Genomic DNA, 23378 nt, shown 5'->3' on the forward strand with positions numbered 1-23378 from the left:
AGCATTATTTTATCCTCTACTACCTTGCCGATCATCATCAGGCTTGCAACCTATTAATGAGCATCAAGACTGTGTCATTTCATTGGCACGAGAGGGGTGGTATTATGAGCCAGTGCTGCATTAACGTTTACTTCATGCGGTAGAATAAATCAGTATACTGAGAGCTCGAACGCACCAGAACATTACTTTTGTTTCCAGGGCTGGCATCTGCTCGATGTGTTAGCCGCAGGGACACGAACTCATGCGAAACGGAGGCACATTAGCCCCATATATTGTTGCAATGTTGGGTAAAAAATGAAAGAAGGTGCACATGTTTCCTTTTTGTGTCTAATTACTTCTGTCAAGTTTTATTCATCTACTTAAGCTACAAATTACAGAATTTACACAAGTTGTGTCGAATAATTTTTGCCGTGTCACATGCTACAGTTGGAGACGTCAGAGCACAGTCTTCTACGAAAAGGAATGACATCACAGCAGTACCGTCTAGATAGGACGATTCCATCATCTGCGTTATCCTCTCATTCTGTGGGTGTGAGCACGCAAGAAGGCCAAGCGGCGTTCAGCTTGAAGTTTGACCCATTTTCGCTGCGCATAGCGTTGCAAATTTTGGCAGACGTCATCGTGAACGCCCAGTATATGCATTGCGCTTGTCAGCTCAAAATTGTCAAACCTGGTGAGGGGCCCTTTAATCACTTAGTACTACTAATAAAGTATGTCAACCAGCATCTATGCATAGGAAAGCCAAGGAAACAAAAGCAGAAGAAAATTGTTCTTCTCTACAAATATGGCAAAAATACAAGAAAGGGCGGCTTGCTGTGGGCAGGAGCTCTTTAGTTTGTTCATTGCTATACTTTAGTTACATTTCTTTGTTAGAATCAAGATGCTTCCAAGCGGAGCTTTGTTTTTCATCCGCTGGCCACATTGTTGCTGAAAATCTCAACACTAAGGAAAAGAACCTGTGTGCTTCTACTCACCTGTGAATAATTTTGTAGTGCCATTGTTTATTTTTAATTTATTTACTGTTGGGAAACTAAGTGCTCATATTTTTTTTATTTTTGCAGGACAACGGTTGGCCTCGATCTCTAGGCGCTGCGACTTTGTCAAAATCACAGATTTCACAAAAACTGAGCACAGCCACTCGCAGGTGAAGGTCGAGGTGAGTATTCTTCAAGTAGCGGTGCAGATGTGGTTGCCGCAAATTCTGAGCTTGCTTGGTGGGTGTAAAAAGAAAAAAAAATGTAGTTAGGGCCTTTTTACTGGCCCTTTAAGCTAAACAACAGCCATTTTTGTTTTGTCTCAAGATTTAAAGAAAAAAAACAGTAGTAAAATATTCATCAAGGTACCACTTGACTTTAACCAAATGAAATGTACATGTTTCCACCAAAAATTGAATTTCGTTTGTTTTCTAAAACATTCTGGAACACATTCTACAGAACTACCCAAAGCATAAAGCACTCAAAAGGTTAAGAAGTCAGTTGTCAAGAAGTCAGTATGTCAACATTACTCGCATTCATACAGGATCTCGCTTGTGCATGCCTACTGACACTTGCATTCGGGCTCACTTCCATCAGACTAACACTGACTTGCATAAAAATACATCTGCTCACTCTTTCATTTATCCTCATGTTTATGAACGTTCACCCACGTTTGTATTCGCGTCAATCTGATCTTCGTCACACACTCATTTGAAACTTGTGCGGCATGAGCTTGAGTCGTAGTGCTCGTGAAGGAGTATGTCTGGATATGCTCACATGTTCGTGACGACGCCGAAGGCTCCAGTAGAACTTGGAAATATTGATCTCTTTTTTTGGTCAAACTTGTGACCAGGAAAAAATTGCAAGCGAGCAATGCGCACTGGTAGTGGCGAACAGAGCGACAGTTGTCAAAACACTGGCAATCGTCGAAGTTTCCAGCGTTATTGCCAGCGGCTGCGTAAGTTCTGGTAATAATTCTGATGTTTACATTGAGCACGTGAGCTCATTGAAAGGTTCTAAGATTATGCGGATAGTTCCTGGTCATTCCGGTGCGCTTTGCGCAAGGCAGCAGCTACATTGTAGTGGGGGTGGTAACATGAAAATAAAAAGGAGTGGGTTTGGCAGTATGGTTGAACAATGCCTTACCACTCAAAGCTGTTCTATTCACTCTAAATTAACAGATGGTTAACCATTTGAGGTTCTTTGTTCACATTGATGTTGCAACTTGTTGGGCTAGTTGCATTTACTTGTGGCCAAGAAAGCTTACCACATTGAATTTTGATTTAATCAAACTTCCTAAATAATAAATGTTCTCATTTAACTCCAGTTTAAAGTTTGCTGTTACACATGATCACTTTGCTGAAGGCAGTTCCTTTTGGCAAGTCCTTCAATGGAACGATTTCTGCAAGCCACCTCGAAAGTGTTTTTTGCTCAAAGAATAGCACCGAAAACAACACTACATTAAATTTACAGCCCGTGATCTGATCCTATTTATCGAAAAACGCAAAATTAATGATTTCGGGCTAAATAGTATGGGAGTACTCGGCAGCTAAGAGGGCTCGTGGAAAACGGGAACGATGATTGTGGGCGCGCTCGCGGCATGCATTCAGCAGCCGGGCAGTTCCAGCTGCGCATGAGCGGAGTAAAGATGGCTGCTAGTCTGCCTCGGTGTCTGCCTTGAGGGGTTCTGCGCTAGCAGCGGCCCGAAATCCTACAGGAGATACCTAATTGAAATCTAACTTCTATCGTGCTTTTCTTATAGCTAAGTTGTGTGGCAGTCCACCGCAGTAGTGTAGTGACTACGATGGTAGACTACAGACTCGGGAACTTCATGTATTTGATCATGGCCGTGGCGCTCGCATTTTGATGCAAGCTTCAGTTTCAGTTTATTATTTGTTCAAGTGAAACGGTAGAGGCCCATTTACTGCGCGATGTTGGTGCATGTTAAAAACTTCAGTTGGTCGAAATTTCTAGAGGTTTCTATGATTACTTGCATCAATATCGGGGTCTTGGGACGTTAAACCCCAGATATTATCATTAGAGCTGTGCAAATACCAAAATTATGAGTGCGAAGCAAATTTATATATTGAAGTTTTAGTGCGAATCAAATAGAACATTTTTTGGAATATTTCTAGAGTTTTTTTTTAATACTTCACTGCTATATTGTCATAAAAAGAAGTTGATGATTCCTAAGCATATTCTTATGAGATAGCAATACGAAAGTTTTTTTTTTTTTGGCTAGGTTAATGAAGCGTTGATGGGGTGGCGTTTCATAGTTGTCTTATCAAGAATGAGGCAATGCAGAGGCTGAATTATATGTATCTGCATGATTTGGTGCAAATAAAGTGCTGCCGACGACACTTTACACGCAAAGGTCAAAGATCCTAATTCCTCAACCTCTCCTTCTCCTTGGCTCTTGCAGCAGCCCCATAATTTACATCTGTAATAAAAATAACTATATATCCAAAAATTTTTATATATGTTTATCAATAACACTGAATTTATGACATGACTATTCTTCAGTGACTTCGTTATAACCAATAATTCATTATATCTGTGTTCGTTATATAAAGTTCTGAGTTAATAAACATCCATTTGACAGTCGGCACTTGTCTCGTAGTTTTCATTTCATTGAAAACAGTATTCAGCCTCTACCTAGGCCACATTTACCATCTCCACGTTGAAATCGTTTGAGTCAATACATTTGAGACAGTAGCAGAACCTGAAAGGCAGCTGTGCCGCAATACGAAAATGTGTTGGGGTAAAGATTATTGAAAATCTCAAGGGGCCACTGCTCATCGAATGAACAAATAGTGGTATTCCGCTGCGAGTCAAATTGAATATCGAACAGTGTTGGCAAAATATTAAAAATTTTAAATATTCACTCATCCCTAATTATTATCGCATGTCGGGTGTGTCTCTTCCTGCAGGGTCCTTGCCACTGCTGTGCGTTCAGCCACAATGACAGCGGCAGCCTGGCTGTCGGCCTAGAGGGAGGTGGTGTGCAACTTCTGAAGAACGGAAAGACCTTCTACTCGTACAAGGTACGTAGTAGAACTGAGAAACGTTTGTTCGTATACTATGCATTTGTGAATGTGTGAGCCAAATGTCCACGCAGTGGAAAATCTATGGTTGTGTATAACAGTGTCAGAGAACCTCAATAAAATTTTTAAAAATTTAGTACAGACTGGTTTCCAGGTAAAAAAGAATCGATAAATGCACCACTGATAATGCTTGTTTAAAATCACTTCATCTCGACAATTAATGCGCTGTCTTGTGCTGTCAAAAAGTTGTGGGCAGCGACGATGATAATGGGTGAGGGTAGAAACTGGTGCGCCTTGCACTCGAGAAGGGATAAACTATTCTGATCTTTTATGATTGTATTTACTGAATTTATAACTAATTTCTGCAAGCTCAATTCTTACTGCAGTCTCAGCATAGCATACCACATCATCAGAAATGATGATGGATCAAAGGAAACCATTCAAAGGAATCTAAGCAAACATTTATGGTGCCTGTTTCATTAGCCAACAGAAACCTTACCTGTCTGACACTGTCTAATCATAGAATGGTAACACGGGAAATGCCGTGTGTAATGATTAAAGACGTTCGTCACTATGTTTGTTAATAGCGGACGAGAAAGGATTAACATGAACACTTTATTTGATGGCATGGGTGGAACGGCTGACGGCGCACGGATACGCTACCGTGTGCAGCGCCGTTGAGTCGAACGTCGTGACCAACCCAGCAGCCTGGGTCGCAACTCCCGAGGTCCAGGATCAGGCCACGACTCACGAGGACCACACCCAGGCAGGAGCCGTTCGACAGGCCCCGTCCTTGGACCTTGTACAGGCCGACGGTCTCGACCTCGAACAGACCACCAGAGCTCGACCTGGCCGCCGACGCGTACGGGTCCCACGTCCGGCTCAGGAACGCTGCCAGGAACTCGTACTCTCGAGCGGCGCACCGCTTCGTCTGCCTTCGTGGCCCACGTCCGAGTCTGGCGCGTCGCTCGGTACGGCTCGGCACCGCTCGGCGATCCTCGAATCGGCCAGCAACTCTCCTGGCACCTGGATCCTCGGCCACCCTGAACCTCGCCCGGCTCCGTGGTTCTCCGTACACACGCCCGCGTCTCGCCCGGCAGAACGTCTCGCTCGTCCCTTGCCGATGTGCGACGCTCTTGTGACACCGGCGCTTGATGGCATGGGTGCGGCTACGGAGCAGCCAGCCCGCATCGGAGACGCGATGCTCCATGCGGGGAAATGGCCAGCCCATCCAGCGAACAGCTTGCGTCGAAACGCGATGCTCGGCGCAATCGTGACCATTAGCCAGGCCACGTTCATCGCTGTGCCGAACGGCTGACCGTGGAGACGCCTTGCCGAGATCTGCGATGCCCTCGGCAAGGAAGAGAACAGCAGGCTAGGCCGCGCCCCGAGATGCAGTACTCGTGCCGGCGATGCCGCCCCAGCTGGTGGTTGGACGGCAGTAGCGTGGACGGCCGCGTTCCCTGGCCGGAACCTGGATCGCCTGCGTCCGACGCTTCGGCCCGCTGTCTCCCGTCTGCCGCGGCTCCAGCTCGTCCCCAGCCACAAAGCCTACTGCCACGTAATGATCACACGTGGCCCAATCGTGGCACGCCACTTCTATGAGCCACCGCTAGTCATCAGCTGATTGGCGCACAGTTGCCTCGTAATCGCACGTGCCTTGTCCGCACCTTCGTCGTTGTCGTTTTTCTCGAATCCTCGCACCGTGAAACGTTTGTAATAAAATTTTTCAATCTGTGGCAGCACAACACTAGCTGCAAACAGTGGTACGTAAGCGGGAGAACGGTTTGCATGTTGCTGTTTGCGGCACATCGGCTACATGTTTTACTAGTTGCCACCGAAGCAGTGCCGATTTTCGCTGTACAACACCTTTTGTCTTGTAAGCAGCACAAAATATAGTGGGGATGCATGATAATGCACGTACTCTAACTTCGAGCACTAATTATATTACGCATGAAAGCATTAGATCATGTGTGGCACGATGAACAACTCTATAATTTAGATGAAGGGCTGTTCCACTAGACTGTGTCGTACTGGTTTTCGTTACTTTTAAACGTGCCTTACATATATTGTAAAGCAACGTTTTGGCTGCAAGGCACCTCTTTTACTTGCCGAGCCTCTGCCCCACAACACAGGTCAGACTGATGATGATGAGTATGTACATATGGTAAGATGATGCTTATGAATAATGCTCACACTTATTTTCCCCCCACGCGTAAGCGGCCAGCCCGGACGCGTCTTAGACGGAACGTCGAACGAATGGCTTCAGACATGATACGTGGACAATCTAATAAACGGAACGTCGAACGAATGGCTTCAGACATGATACGTGGACAATCTCCGAACCACGACAGCGACGATCCGAAGAAAGGTCGGTGGAAGTGACGATAGTTCACTGGGGACGTCTGTCCATTGATTGTATAGGGCCCAATGAAGCGTGACTGAAACTTGTCACACAATCACACAATCCTGGAGTACGAATGGGCGTCCAAAGCAACACTTCATCCCCTGGACTGAAGGAGACGTCGCGATGAGAGCTGTCGTAGCGTTGCTTGCGGTCTTGCTGATTGGCTTCTGTATTAAGGCGAGCCCGATGCCGACATTCTTCGAGCCTGGTGATGAACTGCTCTGATACGGTTGCCGAGGCGTCGGTTGGCACATTTAGGAAAGAGACGTCAATGGTGAATGTCGGTGCACGAGGTAGAAAGGTGAGTAGCCAGTAGTTTTTTGAACAGCGGTGTTATGGCCCAACGTCACAAAAGGCAAAATGGTATCCCAGTTGTCGTGGTTTGGTGCGATGTACATCGACAGCATGTCTGTTAGTGTCCGATGAAATCTCTCAGTCAGCCCATTAGTTTGGGGGTGGTAGGCTGACGTCGTCTTATGTACTGTACCACAGGTTGTGAGCAGGGTTTCGATTATGGTGGACAGGAACGTCTTGCCGGGATCATTCAGGAGAATGCGAAGTGCACCGTGACGCAATACAATGGCGTTGAGAAAGAAGTCTGCGACGTCTGAAGCAGAACTTGTGCGTAGTGCAGCAGTCTCTGCGTACCTTGTCAGGTGGTCGACAGCAGTCACAATCCAACGATTACCTGCTGGCGTGATGGGGAGAGGTCCGAGTAGGTCTATGTCAACGATGACAAAAGGAGTCTCGGGACATGGGATAGGTTGCAGAAGGCCAGCAGGAGACGAAGTTGGTCGCTTCCGCCGTTGACACAGATGGCAAGATGCAACGTACTTGGCCACAAAGGTAGAGATGCCCGGCGAGAAGAAACGGTTTCTGATGCGGCTTTTTGTTTTGTGAAATCCCAAGTGGCCTACACATGGGTCGTCGTGAAAGGCTTCGAGGACTTGATGACGTAGAGAACGCGGAAGTACTGGAACCCAGCGGTGTCCATCAGTAGTGTAAACGTAACGATGGAGCACATTGTTATCGAGCTTAAATTGCCATAGTTGTCGGCGCAATCTAGCATTAGGAGTAGGTGATATGCCATTTAGGCGTTGGATAATGTGATTGCAATATGGATCATCACGCTGGTGTGTGGTGAACTCGGTGTAGCGATTTGAAGCCGGCGTTTCGATAACCGCAAGGTGTGATAATGTGAGGGGTGACGCAGTGCCTTGCCCACCAGACGAGCAATTAGCTGACGTACTTGATGATGGCAGTGGAAGGGGGCAGCGAGAGAGAGCATCTGCATCTTGGTGTCTTTTGCCAGACTTATAGATGACGTCAAAATCGTACTCTTGCAAGCGGAGCACCCAACGACCGAGGCGACCAGACAAGTTTCTCAGTGTCGATAGCCAGCACAAGGCAGGGTGGTCTGTAATCACTGTGAAGTGGCGTTCGTAAAGATACGGTCGAAATTTTTGTATTGCCCAAACGACAGCGAGGCACTCCTGCTCAGTTATGGAGTAGTTCTGTTCAGCAGCCGTAAGAACACGACTAGCATACGCTATAACTCTTTCCTGTGAAGTGGCATCCCGCTGTAGAAGAACTGCACCAAGGCCATGGCCGCTCGCGTCGGTGTGCAGACATGTAGGTGCGTTCTCGTCAAAATGGCACAGAACAGGGTCAGACGTTAAAGCATTCTTGAGGGCTTGAAAGGCACGCTCGCAGTCGTCGTTCCAAGCGAAAGTTGATCCGGATGTCAGCAGCTCTTGCAGTGGCGACGCGATGGCAGCAAAATGACTAAATGAAGCGGCGGAAGTAGGATGCCAGGCCCAGGAAACTACGTAGGTGTTTCTGATTTTCTGGTCGAGGGAAGCGTATCACGGCAGCAAGCTTGTCAGGATCTGGACGAACGCCTTCTTTGCTGACAAGGTGGCCCAACACCTTGATGTTCTTGTTGGCGAAATGGCATTTTTTTTGTGTTTAGCCGAAGTCCAGCACTGGAAATAGACGTCAAAACTTCGTCCAAACGATCAAGATGCTGACGAAAAGAAGAGGAGAAAATGACGATGTCATCTAGATAGCAGAGACATGTTTTCCATTTTAGGCCGCGTAGAACTGTGTCCATCATGCGTTCAAACGTGGCAGGAGCGTTACATAAACCGAATGGCATGACGTTGAATTCGTAAGCCCGTCTGGTGTTGCTAAGGCAGTTTTTTTTCTTTGTCCGCTTCGTGCATAGGTATTTGCCAATAACCAGACCGTAAATCGAGGCTGGAGAAAAATTCAGCGCCTTGCAGAGAGTCAAGTGCGTCGTCGACTTGTGGCATCTGGTAGACGTCTTTATGCGTGATCTTATTAAGTACTCGATAATCGACGCAGAATCGCACCAAACCATTCTTCTTTCGGACTAGCACCACAGGTGATGACCACGAGCTGGACGAAGGCCGGATAACATCTCGTTTGAGCATATCAGCAACGTTGTCCTCGATGATTTTCCGCTCTGCGGACGACACTCGATATGGGCGGCGGCGTACGATTGCATTGCCTTCAGTTTCAATTCAATGCATGGAGACAAAAGTGCGACCCAGAAGCTTGGAATATACATCAAACGAAGCGCTGTGTTTTTGAAGCACACCCAAAAGTTCTTGCTTTTGCGCTGACATGAGATCGGGATTTATCGTGGCTTTTAAAGCAGCCGTTGTAGCCTGGTCATCAGTGCTCGTAGAGAAAGATGGCGAGTCTCCGTGAAGGGGCACCAGAGAAAGTGGTTCGGTATCTGTGAAGCAAACCACACTGGTGTCCTGGGGCAGTGCAACAGGCAATGAAGTGTGGTTAACTGCCGTAACTAATGCTCTGCCATCACGAAAGCGCACCAGGCTAGGAGCGATGGTAAGTCCACCAGAGATGTAACGTCCACACAGTGCTAGGAACACATCACCAGTATCGATCTTATCTGATGTCAGGGTCAGAATATGCTCATTACCTGGGGGAATAAAACAGTCATCAGCGGTGACGAAACGCTGGCTATGGGCATAGTTATCAGACGAAAGCGCAGTATCTGACATGTGAATGACCCTCTGACGGCAAGATATCACGGCTGGAGCTGAGGAGAGAAAGTCCCATCCTAAAATGAGCGCATTGGTACTCGATTACGGAACAAGGAACTGTATATGGTGAAGGATGCCCTCAATAAAAACGCGTACCGTGCAAACACCAGAAGGCTGAACGAAAACCGCATTAGCACAGCGAAGGGGATGGCCATCATACGGTGTCTTCACTTTGTGCAAACGCGAACACAAGTCCACAATAATAACTGAGAGCGATGCACCTGTGTCCACCAAGGCTTCAGTCCATATACCCTGAACACACACTGAAAGTACATTTGAGGGGCGTTCTGGAGGAGTTCGATGCAGTCCGCCAAATGCAGCTTTCCCTCCTGAAGCTGCACTGTTTAGCTTTCCGGGCGTTGATCAGACGCCGTGGTAGCCGGACGAAGTGGTGACGGGGAACGGCGCATAGGTGACGGGGAGCGACGGCGCGAGGAGCGGAAGGTACTTGCTGCATCGAAGTGCTGTGGAGAGAGTGAGCGGCATTGGTAAAGTTGGTATGGGTGACGATGTTGTGGAGAGGGGGCAAACTCATCCCTCTCGCAGTCACCATAGCCATGCCTTTCGTCTTGTTGACGTCGACGACAGAACCGTGAGATGTGGCCGCATATTCCGCAATAATAGCAAATAGGTCGAGATGGATGCCAGGCTTGAAACGAAGGAGGCGTTGCTCTTTGGGCAAGGACATTCAGTGAAGGCTGCATAGTTGACCCATACTGCAGTGATTGCTGAGGAGGTGAGGCTGCAACCACCTGAGCGTACGTCGACATTGGAGTGGTATGCGAGCTTGGGACTTGCTCACACGTCATGGACGCTAGTTCCTCCCTCACAATGTTCCGGAGGCATTGAGCTGTCCGCCATCGAGCTCCATCGTTACGTTTACACTACTGATGGACACTGCTGGGTTCCAGTACTTCCGCGTTCTCTACGTCATCAAGTCCTCGAAGCCTTTCACGACGACCCATGAGCAGGCCACTTGGGATTTCACAATATACACTACTCTCATTGTGAAAATGATGCTGGAATCGGTTGCTATAATTTATGGTCTGAACTTCGACCAGGATCCCAATAAAACGTTCCGGCCAAGTGTCGGTCTCTTTAAGTGCTGCTAAATACTGCAAGTTGTAAAAATTCGTGGATAACATCGACACCTTGGTATACCTCACCATGTTGACCTACCTTTATAGATCTTCTTTGGCCTAGTGGATGTTTACTTAATTCAAAAACTCAACTTGGAAGAGGTTCAAGGCAAGCTTTGTATTTGAGGCTCGTCACTAGTGTCAGACCAGCAGGGGCATCTTGTATGTTGGAACATCTGTGGTAGATAAGCCTGAGCACCTGTTTCTCTACACTAGGGATCTCAAAATCTCCTCAGGCAGAGGTCCGCAATAATGCAGTTTAGTCCCGCAAAGGTCAGGGCAGTGAACTACCCTGGTAGGAGAACGGGAGCGTGGAGCTGGTAAAAAATTACGTCACCTTCTTCGCATGTGTAGATGCGAAGAAGCAAGCACTCCCACGTACACTGACACTGCCGCTCATCGCATCATTACACAGGAGAGAAAATGGGAAAGGCGCAAAGCATGCAGTGATGGACTGGTGTTTTCTACTGGATCATGGCGATTGCTGCTAATGGGCAATTAAAGACAGAAGACTCAGATTGGACACAAAGACCCGCAGTCCACTTTTAGTCAACGCGCATGCTGCAAATTTTTATTGTTCATCAACGCACCGAATTCTCCCACCGGTACTACATTGGAGGTCAAGATCCAGTGCCTATATACGAGGTGGCCAGTGAATGGCTGTGCCGTGCGAGAAGTCCGTTTTTTTTTTTTTTTCAATCGAGAAACTTGCTAGTAGACGCGGCCTGTGTTGGTGTTGCGATGTGAGAGAGGGGGGAGCGTAGGAAGGAGAGGGGACGCACATGCGCAGTAAGGGTGGTCACGCTGAGCACCGGATTAGGCAGATCGACTATGAGATGCTTTGCACCTAAAATTGTCAACAGACATTGCTATCGAAAGAAAGCTTTTTCCATATCTCGTATACAGGTCATTTCTCAAGGTGGGTGGTTTAATGCTCCGAAGCCGTGATATATGACGCTGTAGTTGGGAGCTACGGAAATTTCGGCTATCTGGTGTTCTTTAACATGCACCGGCATTGCATGGTACGTAGGCGTCTAGTGTTTTGCAATTTATGAAAGATTTGGTGCCAGGATTTCAACATGTCTGTAGCAATCATCAAAATGGCTAAAATGAGGATTCTGATTCTGAAATATTGCTTTTGTTTCAATACACAGTGACCACATGGTGGGCCTTGTGAAAATAGTGGTTTAGATTAGTCATGCTTGTGTAACTCACGAGCACACTTACTGAGAAAATGAAACAGTGGAAAGGGAAGGCATTCATGTGCAAACTGTGGGCCACAAGCGCGAGGTTCGTGGGCCACATGCGGAGAGCACGGCATGTGGGCCCTGTGTTTGGGACCCCTGCTCTGCACAATAAGAGATGCACGGATCTTGCCTGTGTGCGCCGCCATCTTGGTCTCTTAAATTGACATTTTCTTGTTTTTGTACATTGTGATGTGAATCGGCAAGCCTGTAAAATATATTGTGCACTAACTCTACAATTTTCATGTGTATGCGCCAACTGTAACACCGTTCGTTTAGTTGTTAAAGATGTAACACACAGAGGTTAAGAACCAAACATGGTGGCACGGAAAACCCTTTGTAAAATAGTCTGTACTGTATCGTGGTTACTTGGTGGCCCAAGTGTTGCACTGGTAAGCTCGAAAGTTTTGGCTCAATTTCCAAGTGAGGTGGTGGCATTCCATTGGGCTTAAAATGCCGAAATTCTAGTGGCCTTAGATGTTTGTTCATGGTGAAGAAACCACCCAGGGCAATGAAAAGTTCTCAAAGTTCTGCGTGATGACATGCACCCCAATTGTAGAGTGGTTTTTGGTTTAGAGCACCCTGCAATGTCTCACTGGTATATACACTTAAATCTCATTTTCTGAAAGTACACCTGTGCAGTAATTATTATTTACATTTACTCATCATTAACCGGGCATATGAAAATTTTTTTCCAAGGATTTTGCACCCTGCTCTCCATGCTCTCTATTTCTGGCCTTTTTAGCATAAAAAATTTTGAAATTGAGATACGAAAGGGCTGGGTAATAATGATAATAATAATGATGGATGTTGTACACTAACCTAAAACACTCTCACATATACAAGATAATTGTCTTCATTACTCTTTGTATGTTAATCTACCGTTCCAAGTTTTTGTACAACTGTCTCCTGGCTGTAAATTTATGTATGTTATAGTTACATATATTAAAACTAGCATTCTGCTAAGGATTCTGGTGCTTGCGATATTTTTCTGTTCAAGCACATTAATGAAGGTCAGTTCAAATTTAATACTTGTATTGTTTATTTAATCCGCAGCCGCACAAATCAAGGGTGACGTGCTTGTCGTACAATGTGAATGACAGCTTCGTGGCGAGTGGCGGGTACGACGGCAGCGTGGCCCTCCTCTCTGTGGACACAAAGGCCTGCAGGAATCTCTGTGCACCAACTGCAAAGGTGGGTGTAGCCGTTGTTTGGAGGACGGATGCTCTTTTGTGGCTCGAGGATGGAGTGAAAGAAAGGCAGTTTGAAGCATAGAGTTTCCTATAAGTACACTAGAGGTAACTGTGGCGCTAGTGTCTATGGGAGCTGCTATGCACGATGCTTCAGCCAGCGTGAGAATGATGGGTAGTAAGTACATGGAATTGTCTAGTCTTCGTTATGTTGGCTCCGTTTGGCTTCACAAGGCCTGTAGCCGCTTTGTCATGAGATGACAATCAGCGATCGTTCAGCAGTTGCACTTCACCACCTTGACCTTTTAGGCTCACCAATCCAAATCAGGCGACGAAGTTCATGACAGTTTTTCTTTTATTCGAAACAAAACCAAACCTAATGAAATACCAAGTTTTAGGCCCAGGACCATTCGCCAAGAAACTGAGTCGAGCCAGGAGTGCACACACGCACAAGCATACGTGTTTATTCAAATCTAGTTTGATAGTTTTTTTTTACACATCTCTTTGCAATAAACTCCAGGGTCGGCTTAGACTTGAGGATTTTGAAAAACTCCGATTTTCATTGAGAAAAATGGTGCAGAACTAGTGCCACCTAGATGGTATTGTTGCCGTTAGTAGCCGAGCTAACACCTGGCTCAAGTACACACATGAAGCCTCCATTTTGATCTTTGTAGCGATTGTTAAAGCGAGTCGTTTGTCATTTTGAGTAGTGCTTCGAGTGGTCTGTGTGTGGCGTAGCTCAATGGTGCCAAACAGGTGGTGTCAGTATTCGCAACTTCCATGTACCGTGGTGCCTCTGAGCGGTGGTGGCCGGAAGCTTTGTTGAGATGATTGAAGTTTTGGACCTGTTTCAAACAGAAGATGTTGCTGCTTGTTTTCCCCACGTTTGTGGTCGTTTTGCAACGTTGTGAATGGCCTCAATTTCATCGTGGCCCTTTGAGTTTCTCAAGGTAAAAGCAAAGTTGAAAGAAAAATCTGAGTGGTTTCACTGCAAACCTCGGTGTTCACAGTCTATACGCCAGGAAGCAAAGAAAGCCTCCCGTTCAGATTAGTGACACAAAAAGCCATGAGTGTTTAAGAGGGTTAAATTTAGAAAAAAAAATAACTAAGGCCCGTGAATGTATGCGTCAGCCATTTTATGTTCGAGTTTGCAGTTCTTGCGTTTAGTTCGTCCTCTCGACTCGGTCGCTGTGTAAACAGTACCAGAACTAATGAGGAATTCGTTCCGCCTGTTGAATAGTATGAAAGGACCGGTTTCAAAACCTTCATCGCATCATGCCACCCCTGAAGGGTCTGCGAAGAGCCTCCATGACCTTAACACCTGCAGAAATTTGAGTTCGGTATTACTTCCTGATAGCGTGTTTGTTTTCTTTGTTTGTTTTTTCAGCCCTGCACAATGCTATCTTTTGTGCTTCTCTAGCATGGCTACATGGAATAGTAACGGGAACATCACCTCTTAAATGTGAAAATTGCAAATTACCACTAGTTTCGTTTACTGCTTGTCGATTAGTGTTCTGCTGTATTTTTTTTATTCAAGAAAGCGATCTAAAATCATATTGCCAGTAATAGGACATGCATCAGTTGCTGTTTAGCTTCGCTATTGGAAAACAATTTTTTTCGTCTGTTTGTTCTACTTAGTGCTTTTAGGTGAGCTCAACAAGCTGTGTGGGAGAATGCAATGCAAGCAAAACGGTAAGATAAAGCGAGTCTTCCAAAATGTTTCAGATATTACTGAGAAATTTGTACTGAGACTCCCATTATAATATTTTTCCTACATGACAGCTGGCTTTGGGTGCGATAATGCACACCTAGCAATGTGTGTGCCTTATTTACAGTTTTGCGCATATTTATCTACCCAATGTGCTATCTTACATTTTTTTGTTAGCGCTCCCGTGCTTTCTCAAAAACTTGAATCAAAGGGCCACCTAAGCACGAAAAATTGCACTCTTCACCAAACATTTACTTTCCCACATTGTCTCTTAGGGCAGTCATCTCAATGACTGCCATGTTGAATGTACAGTTGCGCCACCTGTAGGTTGGGAAAGTTCTGAATAGTGCAGCTTATAAAAGGAAAGTTATCCTAGCTGCAAAGTAGTCGTCCAACCTTCAAGCCGGGCGGGACTTTAGAGTGTATGAGAAAAATGTGCGTCGCTGGAGGGTCTTCTGCTTGGAACTTTGATTGTGCGCTAAGAAGTGCGCTTGATGGCACCGAAGATTGCGCACTGTTTGAAGACAGTGACAAAGAGGTCGGCAACGACAAGTCTAAATGAGAACGGCATCGGGAAATGCGACATCTCTTATGATGCAAAAAACTAGAAGCAGCGCGAAGAAACAATGATGAAGACACACAGAACAGAACTAGTGGATGTATGTTTCTCAGATTATTTTTTATGAACCAATGGCTTTGTTTCATCTTTATGTTCAATAAATGTTATCTCCTTGTGAGCGCTGTCATTGCTGTTTCAGTCTGCCTACATTTGCAGTTTTTTATTTCTTTTATTTATTTTTTCGGGCTTCAGACTTTTGGGGTGTTGGCTTAGAATCGGGGTCGGCCTAGACTCAAGTAAATACAGTATATTTACAGACAAAGCTGAACCATTAACGAATAACACGAGAGGTAATCAGATACAAGCAGTACTAGCTGTGCTAATTCTTTTGAATGGGAAGTGTTTCGCTGTATTTGAAGTAGCTGATGGGCATCAATGCCGGTCGCTTGGACACGAAGCACAGTGTGGCTGGTTGACGTCCTTAACACCAGTCAGCCCTCGTCATGGCGCGGATCATTCCTGCAGCAGCTTGGTAGTTCGAACATCACATTGGTCCCGTCTGCGCACGATGGGTCGGGTCAGACACTTGGAGCGACGTCAGCAACAGTGGGGCTCTTCGATTTTTCACTTCTGGCTAACTGTGGGCTGCTAGAGCCAGCCAGAGTGCACTCGTTTTTCTCGGACTGCTCCGTCCTCCCCTGCGGCGCACTTCTAGTTGGCGTTCGTTTTGCTCAGGTTGGACGGTTCTGGGGACCCACGGGGAGCCCGAGGATCGCCAGATGCTTCCAGGACAATTTAGTCGTGGAATCTCTGGAAGGTTTTGGGCAGGTTTCAAGTTAGCAGACGCCGAAAAGCTACGATACACGCTCTGCGCCATCATTGTGAGGACTCGACGGATTGCAATGTGGGCGCTTGAGGACTGCGCCTTCGCTTGTCATTACGCATGGCGTTATTCTCTAAAGCCTGTCTCGCCTTGCGAGACGAGGCAATTACAGGGTGGCGGCGAGTGTTTGAAGCTACTGTTCATCGCTTTTGTTATGTTTCCTGTGAAGCTTCCTCCTGTGAACAGCCCGGCAAACTGTTGCCTGCTGGCTGCGTTGTACACATGCCTCAAAAGTTATGTACTACACGTTCGTGTGCACGCATAGAGACAACTTTGGAGTTGTTTTTTTTTTTTTGTAGTAGTCAAGGCCTTGGTAGTCGTTTGTGGAGCCATGCCTGTTTTCTGTGCACTTAGCGAAGACGATTGTGGTCGAATTAGCTCGATCCGTCGTATGTTTGTGTGCGCGAACCTCTTAGAACCTCTGCCCTGACTACTCGATTAATCTTCGATGGTGATAGAAGACCCTAGATCGCGACTGTTGGTGATGCTCGCTGGTCGCAAGCAGCATGCGAAGCCACTTCGATCTATAGGCCATCATATGTGGTATAATATTGTTACGGGGATTACAAATACACGGAAGATAGAAAGGAGTGTATTTGCAATATTTACAGATAGATGTGACACCTCGGGGTTGCTCGGATCTCGCGCGCCGAATCCGCTTCTTCTTCATTGATGCATCTACGACGGGGCGGAGCCATGCCCACTGCCTCGTAATATCACCCCCGGCGGACGAAGCGCCGTCACGGTGCCGCTGAGTCAATTAGGACTGGCAGTGAAGTAGCGTTTTAGTCGCGGCACATGGACAACATCAGTAGGTTTTGTGGCAGAAGATGAAGGTGGTTCAACGGCAGTGATGAGGTGGTCGACGTCAGTGACCTTGCGGAGAACGTTGTAGGGCCCGGTGTATCGTGGAAGCAGCTTCTCGCACAAGCCTTCACGTCGATGCGGCGTCCAAAGTAGAACGAGAGAGTCAGCAGGGTAGTCAACGTGCGGTGCCAGTCATCGTAGCGGACTTTTTGTGAGGCCTGAGAAGCAGTGAGCCTAGTGTGCGTGATTTGGCGAGCGACGCGGGCTCGAGAAGCAACGTCCTGAGCATACACCGTTGATTCGGTAGTATCGGAAGGAAGGAGTGTATCGAATGGCAAGGCAGGGTTGCGGCCGTACAGGAGAAAGAACGGAGAATAGCCGGCGGTGTCATGCCTTGATGAATTTTATGCAAACGTAACGTAGGGGAGCATTGCGTCCCAGTCACGGTGATCAGCAGAGACGTACATTGACAACATGTCTGTAAGAGTTCGGTTGAGGCACTCTGTGAGACCGTTGGTCTGGGGATGGTAGGCAGTGGTAAGGTGATGTTCAGTAGAGCAGCTACGGAGGATTTCGTCGATAACTTTTGCGAGGAAGCAGCGGCCACGATGCATCAAAAGCTGGCGCGGAGCCCCATGCCACAGAATGACGTCATTCAGTAGAAAGTCTGCAATGTCTGTAGCGCAGCTACTTGGCAAGGCACGAGTTATAGCATATCTGGTCGCATAGTCTGTTGCGACAGCGATCCATTTGTTGCCTGACACGGACGTTGGGAAAGGTCCGAGCAAGTCGAGGCCGACCCGGAAGGATGGTTCCGGGGGAATGTCGATAGGTTGGAGCAGGCCAGTCGTACGGAGAGTTGGACGTTTGCGACGCTGGCAGCGCTCGCAAGCAGCGACATAGCGGCGCACAAATTTATACAGGCCAGGCCAAAAGAACCGTTGCCGCATGCGGTGATAGGTGCGTGAAAAACCTAGGTGTCCTGCCGTCGGAGCGTCATGCAGATTTTGAAGAAATGTGGCACGCAGGTGTCTGGGGATAACCAACAAAAGGTCCGGGCCATCAGGCTTCGTGTTGCGGTGGTACAGAATTTCGTTACGGAGGACATATTGACGGAACGAAGGGTTGGAATGTCCTGAAGATACTCGCTCAATGACCGTCTTGAGGGTTGCGTCCCGGCGCTGCTCTGTGCCGATGTCGCGCAAATCGGATATGGCAAGCACACAAGAATCACTCTCATGGACGGCGAGGCTAGCAGGATCCACCGGATAACGTGAGAGACAATCAACATCTTGGTGTAACCTGCCAGACACCTATAAATTACGTCGAAGTTATACTCCTGGAGACGTAGAGCCCAGCGACCTAGGCGACCAGTTGGGTCCTTGAGCGACGACAACCAACACAGAGCGTGGTGGTCCGTAAAAACTGAAAACTCCCAGCCTTACTAGTAGGGGCGAAATTTCGCTACAGCCCAGGCCAACGCAAGACACTCGCGCTCCGTTATCAAATAGTTTTGCTCTGCTGTGGAGAGAAGGCGGCTGGCATACGCAATAACACGCGTTTGGCTCCCCTGGTGTTGAGCGAGGACGGCGCCGATGCCGTGGGCACTGGCGTCTGTGCGAACTTCAGTCGTCGCGGACGGGTCGAAGTGAGCCAATATTGGTGGTGAAGTGAGCAACTGGATCAGCGTGGAAAATGCAGCTGCTTCGTCTTGGCCCCACTAGAAGGGCGAATTCTTTTTGAGAAGATCAGTGAGTGGTCGTGCAATTGTAGCGAAATTGCGTATAAAATGTCGGAAGTACGAGCGTAAGCCCACAAAACAGCGAACATCTTTGGTAGCAGAAGGAAGAGGAAAGTTTTTGACAGCGCTAATCTTGTCAGGGTCCGGTTGGACGCCAGCAGCACTTACACGATGACCAAGGACCGTGATTTCTCGTCGGCTGAAATTGCACTTTTTCGAGTTCAGCTGGAGTCCCGCTCGACGAACAACAGCTAGAATGGTCGACAGGCGAGTTAGGTGGCTTTCAAATGTTGGAGAAAAAACAATCACGTCGTTGAGGTAGCAAAGGCAGATGGACCATTCATAACCACGGAGGAGAGAGTCCATCATGCGTTCGGACGTTGCCGGGGCATTGTACAGTCCAAAAGGCATAACCTTAAACTGATAAAGGCCGTCCGATGTGACAAAGGCACTTTTTTTGCGGTCTAAGTCGTCGACAGAAATTTGCCAATAGCCCGAACGCAGATCTATTGATGAGAAGTATCGCGCGCCATGAAGGCAGTCAAGGGCGTCGTCGATTCGGGCAGCGGATATACGTCTTTGCGGGTTATCTTGTTCAAGGCACGGTAGTCAATGCGAAATCTCCAGCTGCCATCCTTTTTTTTTTGACAAAAACAACAGGTGACGCCCATGGACTTGAAGAGGCCTCTATGACTCCTTTGGAGAGCATCTTCTCGACTTCTCGTATGACCTGGAGTTCGGACTGGGAAACACGATATGGTCGCCGTCTAACAGGACTAGCATCGTCGGTATGTATTTGATGACGCATGACGGACGTTTGACCTAAAGGGCGGTCATCGATGTCGCAAATATCTCGGTAGGTGGTCAGAACGTGGTGGAGTTGCGCAGCCTGACAGGGCAGAAGATCAGGGGCAATCATCATCGTGATTTCATCGGTAGGTGCGTTTGCTCGGCTGGCTGCAATAGGGGACGAGCAGCCTTCAGGGTCTAATGCCACGATGTTACATGCATCAAGTGGGGAAACATGGCCTAATGAAGTGCCTTGTGGGAGAACTTGGGTCGAACTACTAAAGTTGAGGAGCGGAAGCTGGACGATAGTCACGATGGTATGCGGCACAGCAACACTTCACGCCAAGAGCACATCCACTAATGGGGACACTATGTAGTCACCGTCAGGAAGAGCTGGTGATATCGTTGAGGCCGCAAACCTGGTGGCTTGCGGTGACAGCTGAACATAATCAACAGCGCACACTCGGTGTGATGGTGAGGACGGCACAGCCCCAAGTCGAGGCAGTTCAAGTTGGAGAACGCCGGTTGCACAGTCGATGAGAGCGGCATTAGTGGACAAGAAATCCAATCCAAGAATCAGGTCATTGGGGCACTGCTCAATAACTGCAAAGAGAACAGATGTGGGGTGATCGGGGATTGTGATGCGTGCTGTGCAATATTATACGATACGACGAAAAAAAAAAAAAAGAGAGAGAATGAATTCAGAAATGTATACATCCTTTCGTTACCCATTTCATTGTTGGCTTTGTCTTGTTTCACCTCTTCATAATAATGCCGTGCAGTACAGTATGTACTATATATAACCTAGTAGGTCAAATCAAAGCTGATATACATGACATTTGTTAAGTGCCACTTAGGACTGGAAAACAGGCCTGGGCGAGTTCCAAAACGAGTCAAAAACATGTCATGCATAAGTTTATTTTAAATACAACGCCCACTCGTGGTACCGATACCTACGCATGTCTAAACTTTCAACAAAAATGTAAGTTGGTCAACGTGTGTTTGCGTCGCATCCTACGCGATAGCTGAGCAACGTATCCTCGAGCTCCCTAGGGGACACGATCACTTTCGCACGATTTCGTGTCGTGTTGTGCAGTGACTGATACACGTACTAAAAAGATGTGAGCTTTTTAATTCGTCAGCGTCGTGGCAGCTCACCTTGCATCGTTCTTGAGGAGGCATGCGCCAGCCAGCGGTTTCTTTTGCGGATGCGTCGAGCGATCGTGTGAGCGTACGAAGTCGTACTCTCAATGTGTACGCTTGAGGATATTATTTCAGCTTTTTGGAGAGCTTAGCTACGTATTTCCAAGCGGACAATGCAGACAAAAATCAACGTGCACGCGGCACAGTGCTTCCTTAGCTGCCACGACGGTAGAGTTTGTTTACGTTTACGCTGGCTATCCTAGCTTTTAATTTTGCCATCTTTGGGCAGCTTCGGGTTGTCTAGGGTTCCCCACACACGTGACCACGACGTTATTTCCTGTCCAGACTGGATCTGGCTGACTGACCTCTGGCTAGCTCTGGTTGCCAGAGAGCTGCCATAGGCCTGAAAATCGAAGAGCCCCAGTGGTCCACAGCCCATGGAACACGACCTATCACTGTGAATGACAATGAGGACAACGGCATTTCGCCTGATCTCTGGGCCAGCTGCCCAGCCCGAATGCAGGCCTTGGACTTCGGGGTTGCCCAGCGGTTAAGAATGCCAGCCAGAAGCTCTGCATATCACATGGTCCCTGGGCCAGTCCCCAGCCGGAATGGTAGAGCGCCTGGAGGGCGTCGCTTAGTTCTCTGGACCAGACGTTCAGCTGAGAACCGTTGGTCCTTGGCCGCTTCACTTTCTCGAACATCAACACGCTTGTTGTGACTCGCGTCGCACGCGGGCACACTTCGCTTTCCTCGTTGACTCAGCACGGCGACCACTTAATTGTTTTTTCATGCCTCTATCATTACACCGAAACACAGTAATAAACGAAGTCACAAGTACGTTAAAAGCTTGTGAGTGTGAAGACTAGGCAAATTAGTGTACTACGCTCAAACCTTGATATAACAAACCCAGATATAATGGACTATCAGTTATAACAGAGTGAATGAAAAATACTCATGCAATATATTGTTAGAAATATACCTTTATGACAAATTTTAGGATATAATGAACCTATTATTGTAGAAGACGCAGCTTTGTTATGAAAAGGTTTGAGTAATATTGATTATTCTCACGGCGTCTTCCAGTTCATGTCGTTACGAGCGTGCTGCGACCTACCACTGTAAAGGCTCTCAGTGTCAGTACTCGGAGCCAGGCAACCTGGAAAGTGCCACACGACTGGCCTGCAGTAGCATGCGGAACACGCTTCCCGTTGTGCAGTGCTCTCTTCCCCCCCTCCCTTGCTGGCCTTCCTCTAAGAGGCACTAAATGCGGCTGTCGGAGACACTCTCAACCTTGGAGGTGGACTCTCCTCCTCGTAGGCCTATAAAAAGCCGGCCTAGCTAGCGTCAAAGCTGCTTCCTCATCCACGTTTTGTACATACGTTGTAAATATAAGTGTTTTGTTTCCTTCTGGCTGCACTTTTTCTTGCCACTGCCTGGATTCTCCCAGCCCATCGTTGGCTATCGCAACCCGCTACCCAAGAGACTGTCGGGCCTCTCACAACAGCGTGTTTCGGTGTTCACTATGCCAGATTTAGCCATGGCTACCTCGCAAATCACTCCCCTTTGCAAGTATGTCTGTGCTAGTGAGTCGTAGTGCTTGCTTCTGGGCGCCGTTCGAAATCACAGCAGATACCCCTGTTTCAATTTAACGATTGCGAGAATAGAAAGCCATGAAACGCTTTTATAGAGTGCACGGGCAGCGCAGGGACAGCTTGCGGAAAATAGCGCCTTCAACCACCAAAGTTGAGTGAAGTGCCACAAAGAAGCTGTTTCCAAATAGTATACGTGTACGTCCACTGTGAAAGGCACATCAACCAAATTTTTTTTTTTTTCATTACCGCTATTGCTCAACTTGTGAAAATTTTTATAAAACTTTCCCTGAATAATATATGCACCCCCAACTTTGCTCCGATTTTTCAAAGAAAAGAAGTGTGTTCATTACGCGAGTAAATGCGTTATTGTTAGGAATGAACATTTATAACAAATTTCTGGATATCATAAGCTTATGTTCGTGTAAAATGCAACTTTGTTATAATGGGGTATGAGTGTATTTGCACACCCCTAGTTGATTCGCATCTCTTAGCAGAGTCTAAGCCCTAAGTCACTCTTTTGTCAGGCCGTGGTTGGGCTGCAGTGGTCGAGCCACAGCAGGTTCAAGCTGGTGACCACCTCGATGGACGGCTACCTGTGCATCTGGGACAGCAGCACGAGGTGCTTGAAAAGTAAGCACGCTGTGCACCATTTCACAGGTTCCAGCTGCCTGTCGCTGTCGCCTGTCAACGAGGCGCTGGCTGTGACGGCCGGCTACGACAGATGCCTGGTACTCTTCGACATGCTGACCACCACGTACGTGTGTGCCATGTCCATCACAGTCCTCTTTCTCGAAGCGGTTGAAACGAATTCACATTTCAGCCACCTGGTATGAGACAACATGGACGAAGAACGGAGATAAACAAGTGCAAAGCCTGTATTGTTGCAGTGAAGTCCTTCATGGCCACGATTTGGGGACGACATTTGTGCGCATTATCATCCGCGTCAGTGCAGCTGCTGTAGAATGATGCATTTCGAGGTGGATTAAGCACCCAGAGTTGTGTGAGAGTCTGTCAGGGCTGCAGCAGCAGAACCACTTGTACTCACTTGATTAATCTGTAT

The 23378-nt window shown here is 47.4% G+C and overlaps 1 protein-coding gene across 2 annotated transcripts in view; it reads left to right on the plus strand.

Annotated features, from left to right (window-relative positions):
* LOC142771930 (protein NEDD1-like) overlaps nt 1–23378 on the plus strand; it is a 108825-nt gene that overhangs the window by 23088 nt on the left and 62359 nt on the right. For both annotated transcript variants that reach the window (XM_075873929.1, XM_075873928.1), the window contains 4 exons: nt 1062–1156; nt 3905–4018; nt 12960–13097; nt 22843–23072. In XM_075873929.1, coding sequence (XP_075730044.1) covers nt 1062–1156; nt 3905–4018; nt 12960–13097; nt 22843–23072 — 577 coding nt within the window. The remainder of the gene's footprint in view (nt 1–1061; nt 1157–3904; nt 4019–12959; nt 13098–22842; nt 23073–23378) is intronic.

The sequence above is a fragment of the Rhipicephalus microplus genome, chromosome 9, assembly GCF_043290135.1.
Source record: "Rhipicephalus microplus isolate Deutch F79 chromosome 9, USDA_Rmic, whole genome shotgun sequence".
NCBI classification, from domain to species: Eukaryota; Metazoa; Arthropoda; class Arachnida; order Ixodida; family Ixodidae; genus Rhipicephalus; species Rhipicephalus microplus.